The sequence below is a fragment of the Apaloderma vittatum genome, unplaced genomic scaffold (assembly GCF_000703405.1).
Source record: "Apaloderma vittatum isolate BGI_N311 unplaced genomic scaffold, ASM70340v1 scaffold34409, whole genome shotgun sequence".
NCBI classification, from domain to species: Eukaryota; Metazoa; Chordata; class Aves; order Trogoniformes; family Trogonidae; genus Apaloderma; species Apaloderma vittatum.
In genome coordinates, this window is record NW_009735217.1 from 20,889 (window position 1) to 43,046 (window position 22,158).

Sequence of the window (22,158 nt, forward strand, 5' to 3'; positions counted from 1 at the left end):
TCGGAGCTGCCACTCGCCAGGGCTGGGGGCTGTCCAGCCCCTTACCTACAGCCCGCTGCATCGCCAGGTCTCTGCCTGCAAGTAAATGTCCTTTCCAGAGGGGCTTTTTTTTTTTTTTTACCATTTCTACAAGACTATGCTATTTAACTGTCTCCTAAGAGATGTAAAAATTCTGCAGGTAACATCCAGATTTAATAAGATGCTAAAACTATCAGCATATTACTACCCCATATTCTGTTTTGCTGCCTTAGTGTCCACACTACCAAACCCTTTTGGAAAGTTACCCTGTAGAAAGGCTGCTCACTCCAGGCAGAGAAACTAAGGAATTGCTTGGGCGTATTTAGGAAAGCATCTTTTTAGCTCTGGAAGGGCTTGTTCACATGCACCTGCTCTGATGTTAACATGATGTGATTTTTCTAGGTACTGCTTTCCATTTGGCCGTCCAGAAGGTGCACTAAAAGCTACTCTATCGCTGCTGGAAAGGGTAAGCATAACGGAGAGTAGCTAAAATTACCTGTGTTCATGTATCTTTCCATCCAGAAGAGCTTGAGGAAATTATTTGCATAGGGCATATGATAGTTTATATTGAAATATGACTATTTTGGTGGAGTTGTTACCTTAGCTGCTTCAGCTCGGAGGCCCGTGTGTAGCCCAGCCACTAAAGGCAGCACAGCCCGCCGCCCCGTGTCGATAGTTAAGGGCGGAGGATCTCACACCACAGACCCGTGTGAGCAGTGCCTGGCTGCTGTCTGGTGAAATTCCCACCTTGAGGCAGGCTTACTTCCCCCAGACATGTGAAACCTGCTCACCATCATCCTCCCCACCCCTATCTCAGCCTTCCTGCTGCTCCGACATCCTTCACACCTCCGCTTACCTGCAGGGTGGCCGAGCCCAGACCTACACCCAAGTCAGTCTGCAGAGCCTGGGACGGGCATAACTGCCAGGCACCAGGCAAGTAGTGTTAGATCTTAAATGTCAAGCCCTAAAAAATTGGAAGCATGGATTTCAGGGCATGCCCTTGGGTATAGATACAGAAGGGGAATAATACAGCAAGGATAGGTCCCACGTCTCAGGCTGGCCAAGGTGACCTTGTAGTGGATCCTGCGTATTGTACGCATACTCCGAGAGCCACACGGCACTGGTGTAGGAATGGATCTGTGTGCTGGGCTTGGAGAAAAGCAGTTCTGTGTGCCTGATGCCACAACAAATCAGATTTTCTTGTGTCAAGGTTCTGATGAAAGACATAGTTACTCCGGTCCCTCAAGAGGAGGTAAAAACAGTCATCCGTAAATGCTTGGAGCAAGCAGCTCTAGTCAATTATACTCGACTATCAGAGTATGCCAAAATTGAAGGTAAGGCTTTTTCTTTGTGAAATTACAATTTTTTCATGTTTCCAGGTGGCAACTGTGGCTGGGAGCTATTTAAAAGAAGCTCATTTGCTATTTGTTCACTTGTCAATAAAAGTGATGTGATTCTGAATCATTTTTGTGGTGTTGGCTTCAGAAGCAGTTAAGAATGGAAGCTATGCAAAACATTTCTTTTTCTGGAAAAGAGAGAGGAAACAGTTAAGATGAACTGTAGCTTTTTTTTTTTTTGCTTTTTTTTTTTTTGATCATTAGTGCATTTGGCCAGTGGTGTAGTATTCAGAGTCATGCTGTGGTTTTAAAAAACAAATTGAGAAATACTTGGGATGTCATCTTTGCAGCTGAAGCTATAGTGCAGCTAATTGTTTGTGACAGTGGAGTTCAGGAAACGAGTGAAAAATAAGAAGCTGAAAAACTGTTTAATCTATGCTTAATCATTTGTAGCCAATTTAAAATGTCTTTTTTTTTCTGGGATTGTTTTGTTGTCTTTGCAGTTTGCATAGCAGTCAGTGATCCCATACTTGCTTCAGATTTCTTTCTTGTCACTCCAAATCTGGCATAGCTGATATTATTGACCTTTTAAGTTATGAGAGTATAATAACCAGCGACCAGAGACACATGTAGTCATCAAAAAGACATTTTAAAGCTTGCTGGAGGATATGTGTTAGCTGAAGCTCTGCGATCCAGTCGTTCTTTACGTGTTAATCGGTTCACGTTGGTACCTTGTTGGCTGCTATTCCCAACTTGAAACTCCTACCCAACTTTATCCAAGTTCCCAATTGCTTAAACCTCTGTGTTCCAGATGAATGGTATGTTCTGCTCTAGACTTTGGGTTTCTGTCATGTGTGATGTGAAGCTTTCCCACAGCTGAGATTATCATTGTATGCCTCTAGGACAATATTGAGAGGAGAGAAAAAAAAAAAAACCCCACCTCAAACTCTCTGTGATTTGTTCTTAGTTCCTGTCTACATGAAAAATTTCGTTATTATATGACAAATTGTCCAGGTTCTGTACATGACATGTCCTCTCTTTTTCCGTTTTTTTTTCTGTCTAACGATGCAAATTGTGTACCAGTGGTAATGAATTCATTGTTATGCATCCAGTGAGAAACGCTTAAGAATTGGGCACTAAAAGGATGTTTATCAACTCTTGACTTAGTAATGAGTGACAAAAATAGAGAAGGAGCGAAGGTTTCATAAGCACTGTATTATCAGGCAATTTATCGAAGCACTCAACTTCACAGGATATTTTAATTGGTGTATTCTGTAAAATGCAATGTTTAAATATACTTGATGAGGATGGAGAAGGACTGAGAATCAAAAGCAGCTTTTCTGTTGATGGATGCTTCTACCCAGGGCTGGCTCCCTTAGGTTCTCTGTGTAAATATCACTAACTCGTTGGTAAGATTTGCTCTCTTCTTTCAGATAAATCTATGCAAAAACAAACTTTATGATCTGTAAGTAAAAATGCATTCATTTCCAAAGTAGAACAGTTAGTGTGTACTTTTCCTTTTGTGCCTCAATTCTTCTTGGTTGTGTTAATTATCTGCCCTTTCTTTCGCACTGTGACTTTTAGGTCTGGGAATACTTTGAAGCAACAAACTTATTTTTTTTCCAGCTACGTTTTCAGAGAAATAGTTCATTCCACACTACCTGCTCTCTTCTGCTTTTCTCCTCCTTTATCTGTGATTGGCCACAGCCACTTTTTGATACTATCTCTATAAAAGTGGTTGTAACACCAATTTCCAAGCATGCTGGGATTGTTAATTCGAACAACCCAACATCCGCCGGCTGCATGCATCAGGTTTTCTCTCATGAGCATAGTCCACTACCTGTTCAAATACTTCCTTAGAAGAGCAAATCACAAATTTACCTCGGTGAGGTGCGTTCCTGAGCACTGTACATGACTTCAAAATCTTGCTTTTGAAAGCTGATGTTTGAATAGCCACGTGTTCAAGAGAGTTTTATCAGAGATGCAGAACCAAGTGAGTGGCAACAGTGCTTGAGGCTATGCTTATGAAGAAATACCTCTGAAAGCCTTAGATACTGAAGGCTGAAACCCTTAGTATCTTGGAGCCTTAAACCAATGGAGTTCTATTTCCCTCTATTCATGATGTTTTGATCATTATATTCTTGCAAACAGTCAAGAGCAAACCTCTAGTGTCATGGTCACAGCCTCTCTTGTGACTCATGGGCATGCTGAATGGTTAATCCAGTAGATCTCCAATTTTAACCCTCCTTTTTTTATCTTTTTCTTTTTTTTCTTCCTTTTATCCCGTGTGTATCCCAAAATACTCTACGGCTGCTTTCTTTTAACCTAATATAAAGTTTTCCTCTGACCTGTAGCCTATAACCTCTTTACCTCTGACCTAAGCCTCTTGCATGCCCAAATCCTCTTTTATAGGGAAAAAGAGAGAAATGTATGAGCATCCTGTCTTCTGCTTGGCCTCTCAAGTGATGGATTTAACCATTCGTGAGTACCTACCACCCTCCTCTCCATGCTGTCCTCACTCTTTCTGTTTCCATTACCTCAAGAAAGTCCAGATCCAAACCAACTCACTCTCCTTGCTTCAAGTCTTTTAGCATTGGCTTGTCTGTTGCTTCTGTCTGTGAAACCCAGTGTGAGAAGTCCAGTCACTTTTTATCAGCCTGAGCCAGGTTAGAGAATTAACCCATCTGTTTGTGATAAACTCAGACCGTCTGTAAGTTTTTTCAGTTCTTCTTTCTGTCCGTGACCTGAATGCATTTTTACTTTGCTTCTGTGTAACCCCAATTTGTAAAGTGCTTGTCACTGGTACACAATCAAAAGGTAGCAGCTACATCGGGGAGAAGTGAGCTAGAGGTCAGATAAAGGACACTTGGAAAAAGCCCTCCCTTTGCCTGCGTATAAGATCTGTACCCAGTCCTGTGTATAAGATCGTACAAGGCTGTCCTTTCTCTGTACATCAGATCGTATGTGTCTCCTGTCTTGTTAACTCTTGAGCGGAAGGATGCGCTTGACTCGCTCTCCTCCTCCTCGATTTTTTTTCCCGGCTCCTTTACACCGAGCTCTGGGGGGGTCGTCCCAGCCCCACCAGCACTTGGAGATCCCCTCTGGGTCCTCAGAGCTCACCCTCTCTGGTTTTCTATTTGTGCAGCGTTTTCTTTCACCTCCGTGAAAAGGAGCTTCTTTTGGTAACCCCATGCTTTGAGGGGGGCGGGGGGCAAGATGGGGCGACTTCTCTTCTTTTCAAATGTCATATATCACGCATAACTGGGGGGCTGTGCGGTCCACTTGCTCATTAATCCTGCATATCTGTTCTTGTTTCTCTCTTTTCTCTCCTTGTTGCTTTCTCTCTTTCATATAGAGAATCAGAAGGACGCAGGTGAACAATTGTATATGCATTATAAATTACTAGGACTGTTGAGTTATATTTATTTTGTTTTCTTTTTTCATAGCTCCTTAAGATATGTACTCCTTCAGGCTGAAAATGGAGATGCATTAATACTTAAGGAGTTAATTTGTGCTGTCTACATAATCTCCTTTTCCTCCTCCATTAGAATAGATTGTAGATTAGAAATACCTTATAGAAACCTAGTATCTTCTTAGGAAACAGTTTTAGAGGACAAACTAGCCTTTGTAAAGAGAAAGTTTTGTGAAAAAAGGGGTGAAAAAATATTGGTGATTTGGCCATTAATTTAACACACTTAACAAGCACATTTCTAACTAAACTAATGTTCATTTTTGTTTTTCATATCTTCCGTTCTACGCCCTGATGGGAGGACTGGGTTTTTAATTAATATTTTTATTTTACTTTCTCTATTTTTTGTGAATGTGTAACAAACAATCTGGTGGGACAGAAGTCGTGTTTGTCTCTCGTTTCTAACCTGTGGTGGCGTGTAACAAGACAAAGGCTCGGCTCGAGCGCCCGTCCCTTCGGAAGGGCCGGCGGAGCTCTGCAGCCCCTGTTCTCGTTTCTGTTGTATCCCAGAGTCCTAGTTCGAAAGTCCTCGAAACCTGACCTGTTCATTTCTTTTTGTGAGTAGCTTGTTCTGTTTTGTTGCGGGGGTGAGGAGGGGGTGGAAATCGAGCTGATCTCAGCTCTGTTGGCGACGGGAAATTGCTTTTAAAGCGGCGTGAGAGGCTGCGCCACGTTCCGCCCTGGCTTCCCCAGGCCTGCGCAGCTCACATTTGGCCCGTGGACTTAGAGCTGTTGCGCGACATTCGGGATTCATTCTGAGTAGCAATAAATATTTAGAAAATGGAGAATGGTTTTTCCTTATGGCTACAAGAGGCGCAAATAAACAAATCGCAAATAGAACGATCCCAGCTCTTACCATCACCCAGAGCAGATGAAAGTGAGCGCAGGCTGTTGGGCGTTACGCGCGGCGGAGGCGCTGAGCGTCGCACTTGCCGGCCATGGCTCGTCGTGTGCTTGCAGTTCTGAAATTCCAAAGGACATTTCTGTGGCCCAGCTCATTTAAAAATAAAACTGCTGCTTCTCAGTGCTTGGAGCGAGTGAAAGGACAACAGGGAGTTACAACTCCGCTGCTTTGAGCTCACAGTCTCCCGTTGTCTTAAATGCAGAATTTTCAGGCAAGGTCAGCAGGACTCAACTTGAAACCAGTTCCTCAGCTTAAGTGGAGTCAAAAGTGACTAGGTTTTGGCCTGACATTTTATTTATTTTGCCAGAGGCAAGAATAGAAATAAGATACTGAAAACGACTTCTTAAACACATGATGATCTTTCTCCTGAAAAGTAGTCTCTTGTCTTGCTTTAAAAATACTGATTTGACAGAGAGCATTAAACAGAACACTAGGCTGAAATGATTAAAGATGAATGACTTGCTTTAATTATTAACCAGACAAAACTACTAACTAGTGCAACCTTTTAGTAAGTATTTGCTCATTCATGTAAGTGGGGAATACATCATTCCTTTAGGAAAGAATAACTTCTCCATCCCTTAAGCAGAGGATTTGTGAAGCGTGCTGGCCGGTGTTGGAGTGCTGTGGCACTGAGGGATCCCAGGTGTTCAGTGATCCACAGGGATCCACTGGTGTTCAGTGCCACGTGCTGGCCTTGGTACGGACGGCTTTAGAGAGGGTGCCAGCCAAGGCGACAGTTGTCAGTTTGACAACTGATTGTGTTTAGTTCAGGGCTTGGTGGTTTTTTTTTAGTTTCCAGATTGAGTATTTCTCATGTTTTGGTACTGCTGAGGGGATGCACAGGCATGAGGAGTGAAGGGAGATGTGGAGATGGAGGCAGGTCTCTCCTCACCGCTCGGTGCCGGGGCGGCAGAGCCGTGGACTGCAAGTGGAAAGTAACTGGTGAGCAGGTGGACCCATTGGAGTCCTCTTGCTCTGTCACCGAGAGCAACCGGCTGCACTTGGCTGTCCAAAAAGACCATTTTTTTGCTTATCCCACAGCCAGGGAAGCTGCAGGTCAGTGCTGCCCAGGGAGCAGCGAGGGGCAGCCGAGGTGCCCATGCAGAGGCGCAGCACAGCTCTCAGTGCCTGTGGCAGCCTGGGGACGCCGCAGGAAAGGGACTGAGCATGGCAGCTTCAGCCGCCTCAGCCTTGGCTGGCACCGACCGTGGAGTGTCTTGCCCGTAGCACTCGCCCAGCAAGGATGGAAAGCGGTCTCAGCTGAGGAAGCGGGTGCAGAAGAGGTCGGGTGTTGACTAGAGCAAGGCAGCGGGTTGTTAAGAAGCGCTGGTGTTTTTCAAGGCAGTCATATGGGCCCTTGCCACAGTCCCCACGCTCACTTTACGTCACTCGCCTTCCCTATTTCTGGATCTCAGGCTGGGGAGCTCTGTGCACGCAACTCTTACCGGGAGCACGGAAGGATTAGGGGCTGAGCTGCGTGTCAGTTAACCTGGTGCAAGTCAGGGAGAGGTCCCCTGGGATTTGGCAGCCTGGCCGCGGCTGGGCAATCCCTGCCAGCATTTATGATAAATGACAAAGCTTAGAAAGAAAATGTAATTACGTTACCCAAATAAATATGGATGCAAAATACACGAAAACATCAGTCTCTGTATGCAAGTGTGGAGACCGAAGTCATTAACAGAAAGATGCACTTTAAGTCAGGCATAGCTACAACCTGTATTTGTGCACTGCTGAGCTGCTGCTTTATTTGTTTCACCCTTGAAGTGGTGTTCGGGTGTGTTTAATGAATAATTGTTATGCAGCTGTCAAGATTTCCTCTTGCTCTTTCAAATATAGCATTTAAAGTAGTAGGAAAGTTATTAGAGGCGCTTCGGAAATCACAAAGATCTGCATTGTGCCATTGTCTTTCTACAAGCCTCCTACCAACTGCAGAGCAACTTGCTGCCTGAGGCAGGAGTTAAAATTCAGATACACAAAAATTCCTCACTAGGCTGAATAATCATCAAAAAGTCAGGAGATCAGTTCTCTTTTCAGTAGGTTAAGTTTTGGAAACTGAATTAGAGTCTCCTTCTGAGTTGAAAAAAAATTCTGTGATTTTTTTTTACTTTTAAGATAACACATGCTATTTTGAAAGAGACAATTACATCACTGAAATCTCTTTCAGATACATGCAAATTCATTTCACAAATATAATAAAAGGCTGCTTTGCCTCATTGTCAGGCTAAGTCCATTATTCTTTACAGTTATCTGAGGAACAGCAGCTCTTTATCATTTTCATGATCCGCTCACAAATGAACACACACGTAACACTTGCATACCAAAGCCTTTGGCAGGGATTGTATATTTTAAATTGTTACAGGGAGGTCACTGAGTCAGTGACTACACTTTCAAAAAATATGAAAAGTCACCAATACTCTTCTCCTATTGCAAGTGTAATTCTCACTGTTGCTGATGTGTTGGTAGGTCATCTAGCAGAAATCATTGTGCCAAATGAGAAATATGTAATTTGAAAATCTTCCAGTGTGTAAAGAGTTGCCCACAATGACTTGTATGCAGTGTACGTTCTCAGAGCAGCACGGATTTTCTAACATACTTGTTACACTCATTGCAAGCTGAAGCTTATTGCAAGCCCAACCCCAGAATTTGCCAAGTAATTCATGTTTCTGCAAGTATTTTATTTGCAAGTGTCATGCAGAAGCATAGAAACCTTTGTCCAGGTTGTTTGTGGCAGGAGTTTGCCCAGGGAAGCACTTTGTCAGGTTGTTAGTGAGGAAGAAGCTGCTCCTGCTTCTGACTTCAGTGATGGAGGTGTTTAATCTTTCCGGTTTGACACACGTGAGCAACGAATACAAGAGCATGCCTAATGCTAAACCAAGTGTGGTGAGGGACTAGAAAGGACGAGGAAGAGAAAATCCAAAGTGAAACAAAACCTGCCACACACGCTGCAGCTGATTGCTGGCAAGTGCCCTAAAATCCCTCCAGCCCGGCGCATCTCCCTCGCTCCAAGCAGGAGCCAAGACACCCTCACATATTATCTCCAAGACCTGGACCCAGAGAAGCGCCTGAACTCCAGTGCCTTGTGGGGCATTGCAGGCACGGCCCCATTTCTCTTTTACAGAGAAAATGAACAGAGGAAATGAAGCCCTTGTCTTAGCCAGATCTTATTCTTTTAAATTTTCTTGCAATAAAGAGGCAGCAAAGAAAAGCTTGATTTGGGGCTCACAAGGCATTCAGTGCCCCCAGGAAGGGAGAGAACTCTTCCTCTCCTCCCTTTTAGCTCCAGGTGGTTTTGGAGCCTGGGTTTGAGTCTGAAGAATTTGAACAAAAAAGATGAATATTTGTGCAGATGGGGCCAGATCAAAATTACATCAAGAGTTTGTTGCTTAACCTGCTGTAATGCCTTGTGGAAGCTTGTTTTTGAGAGCTGGTGGCAGCGGGGAGATGCCAGGAGCAGGGGTGAGGTGCTGGGGGAGGAATCTCTTGCAGAGAAGTGAAAGCCACCCGGGGCACCGAGCTGACAACTGCACAGCGGGAGCCTCCTCCAAGCTGTTTCGTACCCGCTGCACTAGCGATTCGTCAAGTCCCAGTGCGGCTGCATCTCTTGCCTTTTCCTCCTCTTCCTTCTCCGTTAACGACTTTTCCCTAGGACAGAAAACACTTGCACAAGTCAGGCTGTCCATGAAGTCTGAGATCAGGTTTTTGATGGGGTTAGTGGGGCCAGACTCATATTTAAGGATGCTGTGAGGGTGGCAGAGCTGAGAGGTGCAGTGGGATGAGGTTCTGGGATGTGATTTTCCCCCGGGCTTTGACACTCTGAGGAGGAGCTCTCTCTCTTTGATCGTCCCAACTTTGGAGCCCAACAGACTCACCTGGGTGACCAGAGGTTCCCACCAGGTGGGAGGAGATGGGCAGTCCTCTCCCTCCCCGTTGCCTTCGCATCCAGGCCACTGCTCTCCAGAGTGATGAGCAGTAAAATATTCTTCTTACATCTACATGTTGAGCTTGGGAGCCATCAGTGAGTAGCCAAATTGCATTTTTGCTTATTTTTTAAATTAGAGTGAAAGTCATCAGGCTAGTGCCCAAAAAGCAGGGCGTTTTTGTCACTTGAGGCTTGTTTCTAGGGACAAAGTCACCCTTGGTAAACATTGCACAAGGATCAAGATGACTCCAGAGGTGAACAAATGGACTTGCTTTTCCTGTTCTCAGAAACAAACAACAACAACAACAAAAAAAAAAGAAGGCAGAAGCGGTAGCTTGAGTCTGAGAGTCTGAATTAAATCTTTACACAGCTTAAAAGTCTAAATATGTGTGTGTGCGCACACGTGCATTGTGTGTGTGTTTATGTACGTATGTATATCGATCTGTATGTATGGAAAGGGGAAACAACCTAACTCTTACACTTTTCCGGTTTACTGGGACATTCTTTATTATACTTTGGTAAATGTTATAATTCTGTGAGAGTTAAAAGCAATCAGAAATCTACTTTGCACAAGCCAACTGATTTTTTTTTTTCCTCCACTGGAAAATGCAAGTGAAATGGCAAGGACTTTTGGCAGTAGAATGTCCAGATAAATATGCCAAATTCCTTGCAAATGGCATTATTAAAAATAGCCACAATGCTACTAAAAACTGTTATTAAATTGAATAGAAACTATTGTGTTAATATATTCACAGCATATAATCGATTCTCTGAGTGTATGTAAAAGGAAAGGCTATTTTCTTTGAATTTTTCCTATGCTGATATTGTAAACTATATGACAGATGGGTCAAGTCCTGATTGCAGTATTCTAACATTTGGAATAGCAAGTAACATATTTGATAGAGCTGGCAAGTTTTTATATATGATTCAACCCAGAATATAAAAGCCACTAGAATTCCAAGTTGAAAATAATTAAATGAGCTGGAAGCAATCAGGAACCACACATTTTTAAGTGACAGATTTTTTTACATGTTTAAATTGCACAAGAATATTTTATAGCTCCCTTTAACCAACAGTGACGTTTAATTCTAAAATGTGTAATTGATATTTGCAAAGCAATTAATTCCTGTGGTTCATTATTCTATTGCTAAATGTACCTAAGCGTTGGGGCGCTGGCTTAAAGTCATCGTTTTTAGCTCACCTTTTCTGAATTCCAAAGTTTTAACCGAATTAACCTGTTTCAGTTTCCTCACATGGCTGCGTGAAGTGCAGCTTCATACTTACGTTAAATTTTTAGCTTTCTGATTGCGCAGTACCGTAGGATGTTCGATTCTGCTGACTTCTAGAGTATGTCTTGTCAAATGGTGTCATTGCCGTGTAATACCTGAAGTACCAAGAAGCAAAAACCCAGCAGCTTATTCCATTTGTATTTGATCATTTCTGCTTATGTTCCTTTTGAAGTTTCCATCTTTTTGTCACTGTTTCTGAAGTCATTTGTCTCTTTACTTTTGGCGTCTCTCTCCGTCATGCACAAGCAGCCCGTCCGTCCAAGCCTAAGCCACCGGCTGGGCCACCATCATCTCCTCAAACGCAGACTAACATGATAAATCATATGCTCAAAGGCATGGCCAAACAGCCGCCAAGTACTGTAATAGTCTTCCTTCCTTTTATTCAGTGGTTTTCTAGTCTAGCAGTTGCTTGTGTAGCAGTAGAAAGCTAGTTCTCACGTGCAGCTTTATACAAAATACCTAGCGCGATGTGGTAGGTTTTAGAGATTTAGAGGTAGCGTTTATTTCAAAATGTCCACATTTTTTTGTCTAGCAATGTCTGACATATGCAACATTTTCAAATATCAACGTCAGCACAAAATAACATTGTTGTTGCATAACATTTTGCATGAAAACTATAAATATGTATGAGCTTTACATGATGTTGGATGAAATGTTTGATAAGTATATCGTATACGTTTCATGTAACTGTCAGTGCTCCAGCTATCTTAGCAGAATATTCTGATGTATAGTAACTTAACCAGGGAAATATTTAAAATAAGAAGAAAAAAAATTAAGATTGACATCTGCTGGCTGCCAAAGTTGTATAAGCATCAATATTTTCTTTAAAGACAGCATCTCTGAGCAGTTGTTCCTATTAACACTTTTGTCTTTTAGTTGTATTTGAGAGCAGATCAGTGTTGCAAATGAGAATGGGCCTGATGCTGCTCTGATCAATGGAAAAGCCTCCCCTTGGCTTCAGAGGTGCAGAAGCAACCAGGGCTTACTAAGGGACTCTTTTTGCAAAAGGAAAAGGTTTCTACTTCTTGTAGCCGCTGAGGTGCTGGGTTGAATAGGAGGAAGAATGGGGAGTTAACCAGCAGTTCTCCAACTTTATTACTTGCCCAATAAATTGTATTAAGGAGAACCTGAATTTTTTTTTTTGCTTCCAGGGATAGAAGAAACCCCTACCTGTGGCATAAACGAGCAAAAATGTAAAGTTCATTTGCATGGTGCATCTCTCAGACAAGCTGAGCCCCTACAGTGCCAGACTTCAGCTGCCCAGGTCGCTGAGCTCCTCTAAAAACTATCCCGTGTACCCCTCACTCGACCGCCAAGATGTGACTGTTCTGAAAAGCAGGGCTTTCCTTCTCATGGGAAATGCGTTACCTGTAAACAGGTATTCAGGGAAAACGAGGAGCAGGCAAGATTTTGAGGGGGAGAGTGAAGTCCTCGAAGCTCACTGAGACTTCATCAGGGCAGGGGTTTCTCCTTGGCTGACCCAGTAGAGCAGAATGCTGCCGTCTGTGTGTGACTACAAACATCTATCCTGTCAGTTAAAAAGACCTGAATGCTAGCAAAAAAAATAGCGTGTGCAGAAGGCTGGTGCAAGATACTCATCGCCTTGCATGTCCGCACGACCCAGGCTGCTGGCTTTGCTGGGCTCCTTTGGAAATCCCAGGGTGGTTGCTAGGAACAACATTTAAATGCCTGCCCTGCTAGCATTTTGCCGTGTTGGGGACATACAGTCTGATGTACAGCGCTAATTGCAGATTGATTTGGCTATTCGGTTTTTGGTACTTCACCCATTTACGAAGTCTCCAACTTTGGTATTGTGTAGAGGGCAAAACATCCGTCCGTGCAGAGGTGGGGACTGGCTGGTGTAGCTACCGGAGCCTGATGTTATTCTTTGCCCTAAGCTGCACCAGAGAGCCAGGGTTGGCACCCGGTTTTTAGCCGGTGGGAGATGTCTGTGGGGAACGTGGTGATGTGCTGCAGCATAGATGGGATCCCAGGGAGCGGGTCTGCTGCTCCGCATCTCCTCGGGGAGAACATCTCAGGGAGGTTTCGCACACCTCGGGGAAGTAAGTAAGCCACTGTGTCAGCTCACAGAAACCTCCTCCGTTGCACTCAGCCAGCTCTGCAGAAGCTGTCGTTCAATGAAAATGTGATTATTTTCTTTTTCTCTATGCTATTTCTAGTGAAATACTCCAAATATTCCAGATTGTTAGCACCTCAGATGTTTAATATGTTATTAATAATGTAAATTACCTAGAAGAATATACTTTAATTATTTTTCAAAGTCCTCAGAAAACGCTGCGAAATAGCTCGACATAGCGAAACACCAAGCTCCAGGATTTAAACTCTTGGGTTTATTTGCAGGGTTTTTGCTGTAAGGTTGCATCTCTTTTCCCATATAAATCTTACCTATGAACACCTAGTGGGATTTACCATTTTCCACTCCCTCTAGCATGCATAACTCCTTGACCTTTGTGGAGTTAAATCCTGGAGCAAGGCAGACCTGCAATTTCTCCTCTTAGTAACAGGTGACATTTAAATTGCTTGAGTCTGACAACGTATTAAAAATACAGACGGATTGGTTTGAACTGATCTTCTTAAAAGAATTTTAAAATAATACAGACATGATTTTTATCCACTCAAAGATACATATTGTTCATATATCAGTGGCCAGATGCTGTCTTTAGGGAATGTGATGTTCTTATTTGAGCTAATGAAGTGCTCACCATAAAGCAAAACAACTCTTGACAGTGTTGTGAAATTTGGAGCTGGAGCACTGTATTTTCATAGTATAATAACGAATGTGGCTTTCTGGTTTGCTCAGTACTAATTATATAAGCATTTAACATATGCATGAAAAGATCTTTAAAGCTGTAGAATATTATGGGATTTCTTTTTTTTTTTTTTTTTTTTAAACCTCTGGGCATTTTCTTAACCATAAAAAAAAGGGAAGGTATAGCCACAGCAAGATGGAAATGCTGGGGTCTTACAAAGTGCCTATATGTGCATGTGGGGGAATTGTGCAATATACAATGGTTTTAGGAAGTGTGTCCATTTTTAATTGCCTCTGACTTTACAATAAGATGGGTAGGCACCAGCCAGGGCCAAGTGCTACACGGTGGCTGCTGCGGGGTGGGAGATGCCCCCATGGGAGCCCCTTTCCAGGGATGCTGGGAAGGAAGCTGGGATGCTGGTTCCCAGCCTGGCTTGCAGCCTTGCCTGCTGGCCCAGCTCTGCGTTTGCTTTTTGGCCCTGGCTTTGCTGGGAGGTTTTGTTTGGATTAGGCGTGATTCACCGTGTTAAAACTCAGCTAGGTGAGGGATTGCAATAACCTCTTCCTTGAATTTATCCATCGATAGTGTTTCCTTGTGAAGTCTGTCAGGGTTTGCAAGTTGTGGTGCGGTAGGAAACAAAATGAGGGGGAAAAAATAGAAAAGAAGAAAATCTTTTAAGCTTTGACCTACATGTAGTCTACAAACTGCCATTAGGCATGACTGTGTATTTGTTAGTTCACAGCTTTGGGAGATTCTACTTTCATTAATATTGAGAATTAATCTGCACTATGTTCTTCTGCAGCATTAGCAGCAATCCTTCTGCTGAATACAAATCATTTTTTTTGCTGCAATCCATATTCAACTATGGGTAAAGGTTTAAAGAGGATATTTGTGGAGCACCTGCATGAAGTAGGGAGTTCTGTCCTGGATATTCAGGAGGGTTGTATTTGGCTTTTTTTGTTGTTTTCAAGTGAAACTACTTTCTGCAATAATCCAGGCTAACAGGTGGGATATTTACATCTCCTTTCTGACTTTTTTTTTTTTTTAAGTGTTTGATCCTGTAGAGGCTTAGGAGTTCATAGCTTATTTCCAGCAAAAGAGAATTCGGTCCTTTTATACATTGGCAAAATCTCAGGACAATAGTTGGTTTGTGGATCTTGCTTGATTTCTGAAAACAGAAGGGCTTTGTAAGCAAAAACTAGCCCTGCAGTATCTGGGAAGCCTGCAAAAGGTGCTGAACAACTTCTGCCCTTAACTAATGCATTTTACAAGGATGCTTGCAAACTAGCCCTGAAGAGGGGTGGAGACTTCTCCCTGGACAAGGAACCCAATGCCTATCTTGGGTGTGTTGTGTTTGCTCTGTTTTCTCCCAAGTCAAGGCAGGCATATTCCTTTGCCTAGCCACTTGTCCCTTGCCCTCACCAGAAGTTTTTGGGTGGTTGAGCGCATTCAGGGCTGATCTGGGTCTCTGGGCAAAGCTTTGTAAGAAAGAAAAGCAGTTTATAGCTGGATGGTTTGGATTTGCTCCCCCCCAGGCACCAGCACTGGTTAATTTGCTGCCCCCAGGGTATGTGTACCTGCAGCCTTTTTCTTGGGGGTGAGGAGGGGAAGAAAGTGCTGGGTGATGGCTGTTATGGCTGTTCATCATGTGATTTGATTCAAAAGGTGCTCGCTCCCCACAGGGTTTTATTTATTTTTAATTGATCTTTTTCTTTACAGACATTGGACAGGCAAGGCAAAATCCCCTTGATCTTCACAGTGTTTTGAAAACGAATGATGGAGAAAATGTTTGTTCTTCAAGCTTCGTTTTGCATCTCGGTCCCAGGCCCCATTTTATTGGCAATTTAAATCCATTAGAAAGAGAAACAAGTCTCCACAGATCCTGTTATGTACAATAGCTTCCCATCTAAATTTGAAGCGTAATCATGCACAAACATTGAGTTGACCAGTATTGCTAGTGGCATTCATGTTAAGTGGATAGTTAGAGGCTTAATGACCCCTTTGAAACCAAGTGCTTGCTTTCTGTGTCACATATTGACGGTACTGTGCAGGCAGGCAATTGAATTTTATTTTATTTTTTCTTCTCAGTGATTTTTAGAAAACATTTTAACTGCTGGCATAGTTTGTCTGCTCCATTTCCCATGCTGGTTAAGATCGAGCTGTTTGGACAGGGCTATGCGTGCCATGTGCCCTCAAAGCCTGGCTGGTTCACATAGCATCCTCTATTTTTCCTCTCAAATTTGGTGAACACTTGTCTTGCCTTCCCAATCATCATGGCAAGAGGAGAAGGTGCCAGATGAATGAGAAATTTATGTATAACATTGAATGTTTTCTTTGGTGAACTCAGTCACCAGGAGGTCTGCTTGTGGTGTGAAGTCTGAGAAGTAAAGGCAGGGAGGCCCTAATTCTTGATAGTAAAATCATAGAATGGTCTAGGTTGGAAGGGACCTTAGAGATCATCTAATCCAACCTCCCTGCCATGGGCAGGGCTGCCTCTCAGCTAAACCAGATTACTGAAGGCCTCATCCAACCTGGCCTTGAACACTTAAAGGGAGGGGCCAGCCACAACTTCTTTGGACAATTCATTACAGAGTCTTGCAACTCTTGTACTAAAGAATTGTTTCCTAAGATCCAGTCCAAATCTATTTTCCTTTAACTTAAATCCATTTTCCCTTGTCCTGTCGGTGGACACTCTTGTAAAAAGTTCCTCCCCAGCCTTCCTATAGGTTCCCTACAGGTGTTGGAAGGCGGCTATTAGGTCCCCCTGAAGTCTTCTCTTTTCAGGACTTAACAATCCCAGTTCTCTTAGCCTATCCTCACAGCAGAGGTGCTCCAGCCCCCTCCCTGACTTTTTTTTGTGATATGGCTTAAAGGTGGACAGAGCAAAAATCTCTTAAGTACCTGGTTTCTGAGTATCTGTGATGAATGAAAATGTAGCACACAGTGGTCTAAAGTGCAACCGTTCAAAAAAGTAGCTGGTTTGAGGTTTGGTAGTGGAACAAATTGCTGGAAGCTTTGGGATGAAATATGTAGGGACACTCATTTTTATGGCAGTTAGCAGCAGTTTAACACAGGGGAGTACAACAGGGGCCAGATTCTCCGAGCTTTTTACGTGAGATTGGCTTTTAGTCTCCTGCTCCTACCAGACAAACATCTGCATCACCCACTGGCACTGACTGAGGCCTTGGGCTGTTGGGTGAAGATGTCCAGCTAAACTCTGAGAAACGTGAACGAAAGCAAGTGAAGGTTTTGCACCTTGCTGTTTGTAGTTTCTTATCCCATTATGAATTGTATTAATTTGATTTTAAAAGGCATCTGGTAAAACCAAGAACATACTGAACTTGGCATCGGTCCTCTTATGTGGGTCTGGGACTCGTAAGACTTGGACATGGGATGAAGCACCTTCAGTGGAGAGCCCTGGCAGCTGCCCAGAACAGCTGCAGGGATGCTACAGCCTCTGCCTGCAAAACAAGAGTGTTGCAATAGGCAGCCGCTCCTGAGCATAGGGGTCTTTCTGGCTAAGCTGTGCTCTTCCATGGAAGAATGTTCTCCCAAAAACAAAGAGCGAGAGGCAGTTGCCTCCTGGAATCAGCCTGGGGGCTCAGATAACATCTTTCAAGATGCCACCCTGCAGACAAGTGATTGAACAAGCATTTATATATGTCAGCTCTCTGGGATGCTTTGGGAATGCTTTTTTTTTTTTTGAGGCATTCTGTGTTCCCCAAAGTTGTGTGTGCATAACCAAAAGGCACATGCCCTCCTGTGTAGTCAGCAAACCTCTCCTGCAAAATCTTGCTTTGTTCATCCTTCATTAGTGTTAAGGGAAACCTTGCTTCCAGATCAAGCACAGTGCTGTGCTGTGTCTCCAGGAGATCTTCCCGCCTCTTGACAAATGCCTCTTCTTCTGGAGAAGCACTAGGGAAAGTTGAAGGAATCCTTAGGAAGGGTGGGGAGGGTTATTGCTATTTTGGCAAGCCTGGGACCAAAGAGGTTTCTGAACTCCCAGTTCTGCCTTTGGAAAGCTCATTGTCACATTGTGTAGTAGGAGCTCTGCTTGAGAAGGGATAACATGCTGCCCTTGGTTTATGGAAATATACAGTGGGTCTGTACCCTCGGGTGGTTTATTCTAAGAGCAGTAGAGCTAGGATTTCTTTAAAGTCCTAAATTAAAGGGTAACTTTTATTTTTCTTCCTGAGCTGTGCAACTTGGCTGTTTGCAGTATTCCAGAGAGGCAGCAAAATTACTGTTGGCTTTCCCACAATAAATCCTTGACCTTCCCCAACATTTAAGCATTAGCAGATTCCCTGCCCTGTATATGGGGGTGGAGAGAGGAACTGTGGAGCTACTTGCACGTACTGACACACACGCACATGTTTGTTAGTAGCTTCTAGCAAGCACTTGGCCTGCACTCTGAAGGCAGCGTTGGGGGATTTGTTTCCTCCTCTGCACAAGGCTGGATATAAAACAGTTATGTTGCAAAATGACAAATTATGTCAAAACATTCACTCTCTGCATCTTGCATCAGCTCTCAAGTTCGCTGGGGGAGACATGTAGCATTTGTTGGTGTGTGCGTCTGTGCATCCTCCTGTGCCCAACCCAAAGGGCTCTGGGTGTACCTGGCCTTCTTCTCTAAGCTCTCGGTGTTCGTGCACCGATCCGTCAATCTGGCGACGACTGCCAAAGTTGAACCCTCATCTGTGCGTGATGCTGATCACCGAGACATAGCATGATGTAACATTTTCCCCCATTAAGTTTTCTGTAAGTCTCAGACCTCAGCGGCTTGTGAGCTTTATGTAAGCTGATGGACGTGAAAGGGGTGCTGAGCACTGTAGGTGTAGCCTAGAGAGAGGGGCAGGGAGGGTGGTTTCAGGGCTGAACACATCTGTTACCTTCCTGCTGTGCTCACAACGGAACAGTGGGGGTTTTGTGACACTTCAGATTTTTTTTTCAGTTCAGTTGCTCAGTCCTGGCTTTTGTTTTGTACATTACTGTAGTTTCTCATTTCACTGTCAATTGTTCACTCACCGTGCCAGAAATAGGAAGCTTGGAGAAAAGTACCAGTCCAGCCGTGTGTAGTTCAAGGGAAGATGAGCAAATACTTGCGTCGGAGGTGATTAGCTCAGTGGGTTATGCTCCCATTCAGATGGAGCAGATGAGCATTGCCTGGCACGTTGGAGCCAAGTGTGAAAATAACAGGCATGAGTTGCATCCGTGGCAGATCCTGAGCTGTTGCCTCTGAGAATAAACCAGACAAAACGGTGACTGTATGCTTCTAATAGTATCTGTAGGACCTTATAAATTGCAGAACGCATTTAAAACAGAGTAAAAATATATGGTATATTGCAAATCCAGAGAACTATTGCTAGTTACCTGCTTTGCTGGGCTAAGGTTACATTCCGAGATGGAAAATATGAGGCTCTCCTTAGCCCACATGTTCTGCAATAACATTTTATCAGCAGGCAAATTCTCATTAAATACACCCCATTGGCTGGGCTCAGGCTGCCAATTTTTTGAGTGGAAACATTGTATTAACTTGGCTGTTCCCTGCAGGATATTACTCTTGGAAAATTATAACAAAGCGAACAATCCCCACATCAGCATTTTTCATTTATAGCGGGCCATAATTTACAGTACAGTATGGATCTGTGCCTGCCTGGAGAATTCCCTGTCTGCTGTGGCAGGGAACGGCATGCATTTCTGTATTTGCCCAAAGAAAGCATTTGTCTTAAATGTACATGGCAGTTTGGGTACGCATGGCCTCAGCGTTTCACTGTATATTGCATATAACAACTCATTATCCACTGCTTAATCCCAGACTGCACATCCTTTTTCGGACCACAGTTTATCTCCATGCAAATGACATGCTTCCCAGTGCCAAAAGGAAAGGACGTGGTTGTGTCCCTCAACCCATCAGATCCAGGCAGTAACTCAGTCGAGGTGAAAACTTTAAAGGGAAAGGCAAAGCAGCTCTTCAGATGCTGCATAAAAATCCAGCACTGAGCTTTTAAAGGAGTTTCAGGGTACTCCACTAAGATGACTAAGGAAGCCATCTCCTTGCACTCTAGAAATTCAATATTTGTACCATGTATAACAGTTTACTTAACTGTATAAAGACAATGCAATGATTTCATTTAAATTTTGGAAGCTTTAAGCAGGCATTGTCCTGAATGTCTGTGAGAAGAGTAGAAAATCTTGCTATTACAGGAAGGGGAGAAGAAACCATTTGATTTTTTTTCTGTAAAGTTTTCTTTGACAAAGTTAAGCACTTTACTGTGTAATTCATAGGTACCGTCCCCTGAGTAGTTGTTCCCTTTTGTTTGCATAACAATTTGTATCAGTAAGTGAAAACACAGTTCAAGCTATTCACTTTGGCAGGTTTTTTTTAACGAGGGAATGCAAACACTGAATTGTAGCAAGCTGTGAGAAGTCTGAGATCTGAAGGGGAACCAACCCCTAGTGTCCACAGAGGTGTGGTTGTTGGTGCATTTTTATGTATTTACTTACATGTATCCATGGAAATGTATGGATATTCATATTTTCACATGTCTGCTGCATAGAAACCTTACTTCTTTAAAAACATTACCAATGTTTGTGATTTTTTGCTTTTTCTTTTTTTCAGGTGGCTTTAGTCTAACTTGTTATCAGGGGTTTCATGACAATGGGAGGAGAGCTAGTCCAGTGCCAGTCTTTCTGAGAGTGTCAGCCTTAGATACGCAGTCATTGTATATTGCTGTATGTTTAGAAATAAAATTAAATAAAATTCACTTGGGGAAATATAGGGTTTCTTCCATCAAAACTTTTTTTTCTTTTATGCTGGAGCATTTGGCAGAGGATGATGGGAAAGTATGCTTCCCTTAATGACATTAGAGATGCGGAGAAGGGGGCAGACCATTAGAGATGGTCTGTGTTAGTGTCGTTCATTCCCATCAACTCCAGCAAGGCCTCTCCCTTTCATATTCAGTTTCATTTGACTTAATATTCCGCTTCAAAAGAGGGCAATTAAACAAAAGGTCTGCGCTTTGTGCCAGCACCTTTGAAGCCAACCATGAGACTCCATTCCCAGAGGATGAAAGATAATTTCTGAGGAGGCCTAAAATTTCTAGTGTGTAAACAAAGTAAGTGGATGGTTTTACTAAATGGTTGTGTTTATTAATAATTATATTAACTCCCTCTTAGGGGTCTACACCCCTTGATTTTTGCATTATTGTTCTGCTAATCAACCAGCTCAGTCTTTTCAACACCAGGGAAGTGTAGTGAGTGATGGCTGGTGCTGTTTCTGCCCACCTTGTTCTACTGCTTGAAAAACAGGAGGAAAGTGAAGCTGCCAGATCTCTTTTTCCCCAACGTGTTTTTTAAGAAAGAAGGCAGCAGATGGGAGAATACGATGACAGGTTATTATGTTGTATGGAGGGACCTTCTGGGGACTCCAGAAATTCATATTACATTCATTACTGTCCTATGGTTATGCCATTAGAGTTAGAGATCTCTTTGGTGTTTTTTGCCTTTTTTTTGTTTGTTTTTGTATTTTTTAAACATTGAAATACATTCAGCAAGACTAGGTTCTCCATTCCAAATTAGTTATTAAGAGTTACATATTTGATGCCTTTGTGGGTGGGCTTATAGAAACCTGATCTTACTTCATGCTCTTTGCATAATGAAGATGAAAAAGTACTAACACCTCTAGGGGATTGTGATAATTGAAACCTAATTCCTAGGTATTTAAGCATATTAACGTCTTTAAAAGACAAGGCCAGAAACTGCTGGGAACATCCAAGGCTTCATACATATTTGTGGGAGGAAAAAAGTTCATAGACTTTACTAATTTTTTTTTTTTTTTAAATCCAATCTTCTCATTGATTCTTGAAAACATAATGCAGACTGCAGGATTAAATATGCAGCAGCAGCATATAAAATATTAATTTCTATTTTCAGCCCTGCCACTCACTAAGAGGAAACTAGATGTGTCCCATGGGGTTGCATCTCCATTGAAATTTGCTTTCAGCTTGGTGGAGTTGAGCAGCAGAGGTACTTTCCTGTACTTTGCAGGTGGAAGCGCGATGACCTGAAAAGACCACACCAGAGCTCACCCCCTTAAGCTCATGGGCTATTCACAATTATACTCTGCAAAGATGTTCGTGGCTCTCAAAGATCTGTGGGATTAGTAAACGAAGATAAGGTTGGTCACTGGCACAGTGTGACCTGTTGGCTCGATCCAAGCCGGCTGTGCAAAGAGAGAGCAGAGGAAGCTAAAGCAGGAGGCAGTGATGTGACTAAATGGAAGGTAGATATTAATTGCTTTTCAGCTGAAAGGTATCCATCTACTTTTCACCTTCCAAAAGAGAAGGTATGTTGTTTTGGTTAGTCACTGGGTTCATGGCATGGTTCAGGCCAACTGGGACAAAAACCACACGGTCTACAGTTCACTCCTCCTCCCACCCCCATTTCCACAGT

The 22,158-nt window shown here is 43.1% G+C and overlaps 1 protein-coding gene across 1 annotated transcript in view; it reads left to right on the top strand.

Annotated features, from left to right (window-relative positions):
* The window catches only part of LOC104279298 (calcium-dependent secretion activator 1-like), a gene marked incomplete at its 3' end in the record, with an annotated part of 20,132 nt that extends 16,296 nt beyond the window's left edge, over window positions 1-3,836 (top strand). Inside the window, exons 4-6 of the mRNA XM_009876521.1 lie at window positions 421-484; window positions 1,229-1,352; window positions 3,768-3,836. Coding sequence (XP_009874823.1) covers window positions 421-484; window positions 1,229-1,352; window positions 3,768-3,836 — 257 coding nt within the window. The remainder of the gene's footprint in view (window positions 1-420; window positions 485-1,228; window positions 1,353-3,767) is intronic.
* Between the last annotated feature and the right edge of the window lie 18,322 nt (window positions 3,837-22,158).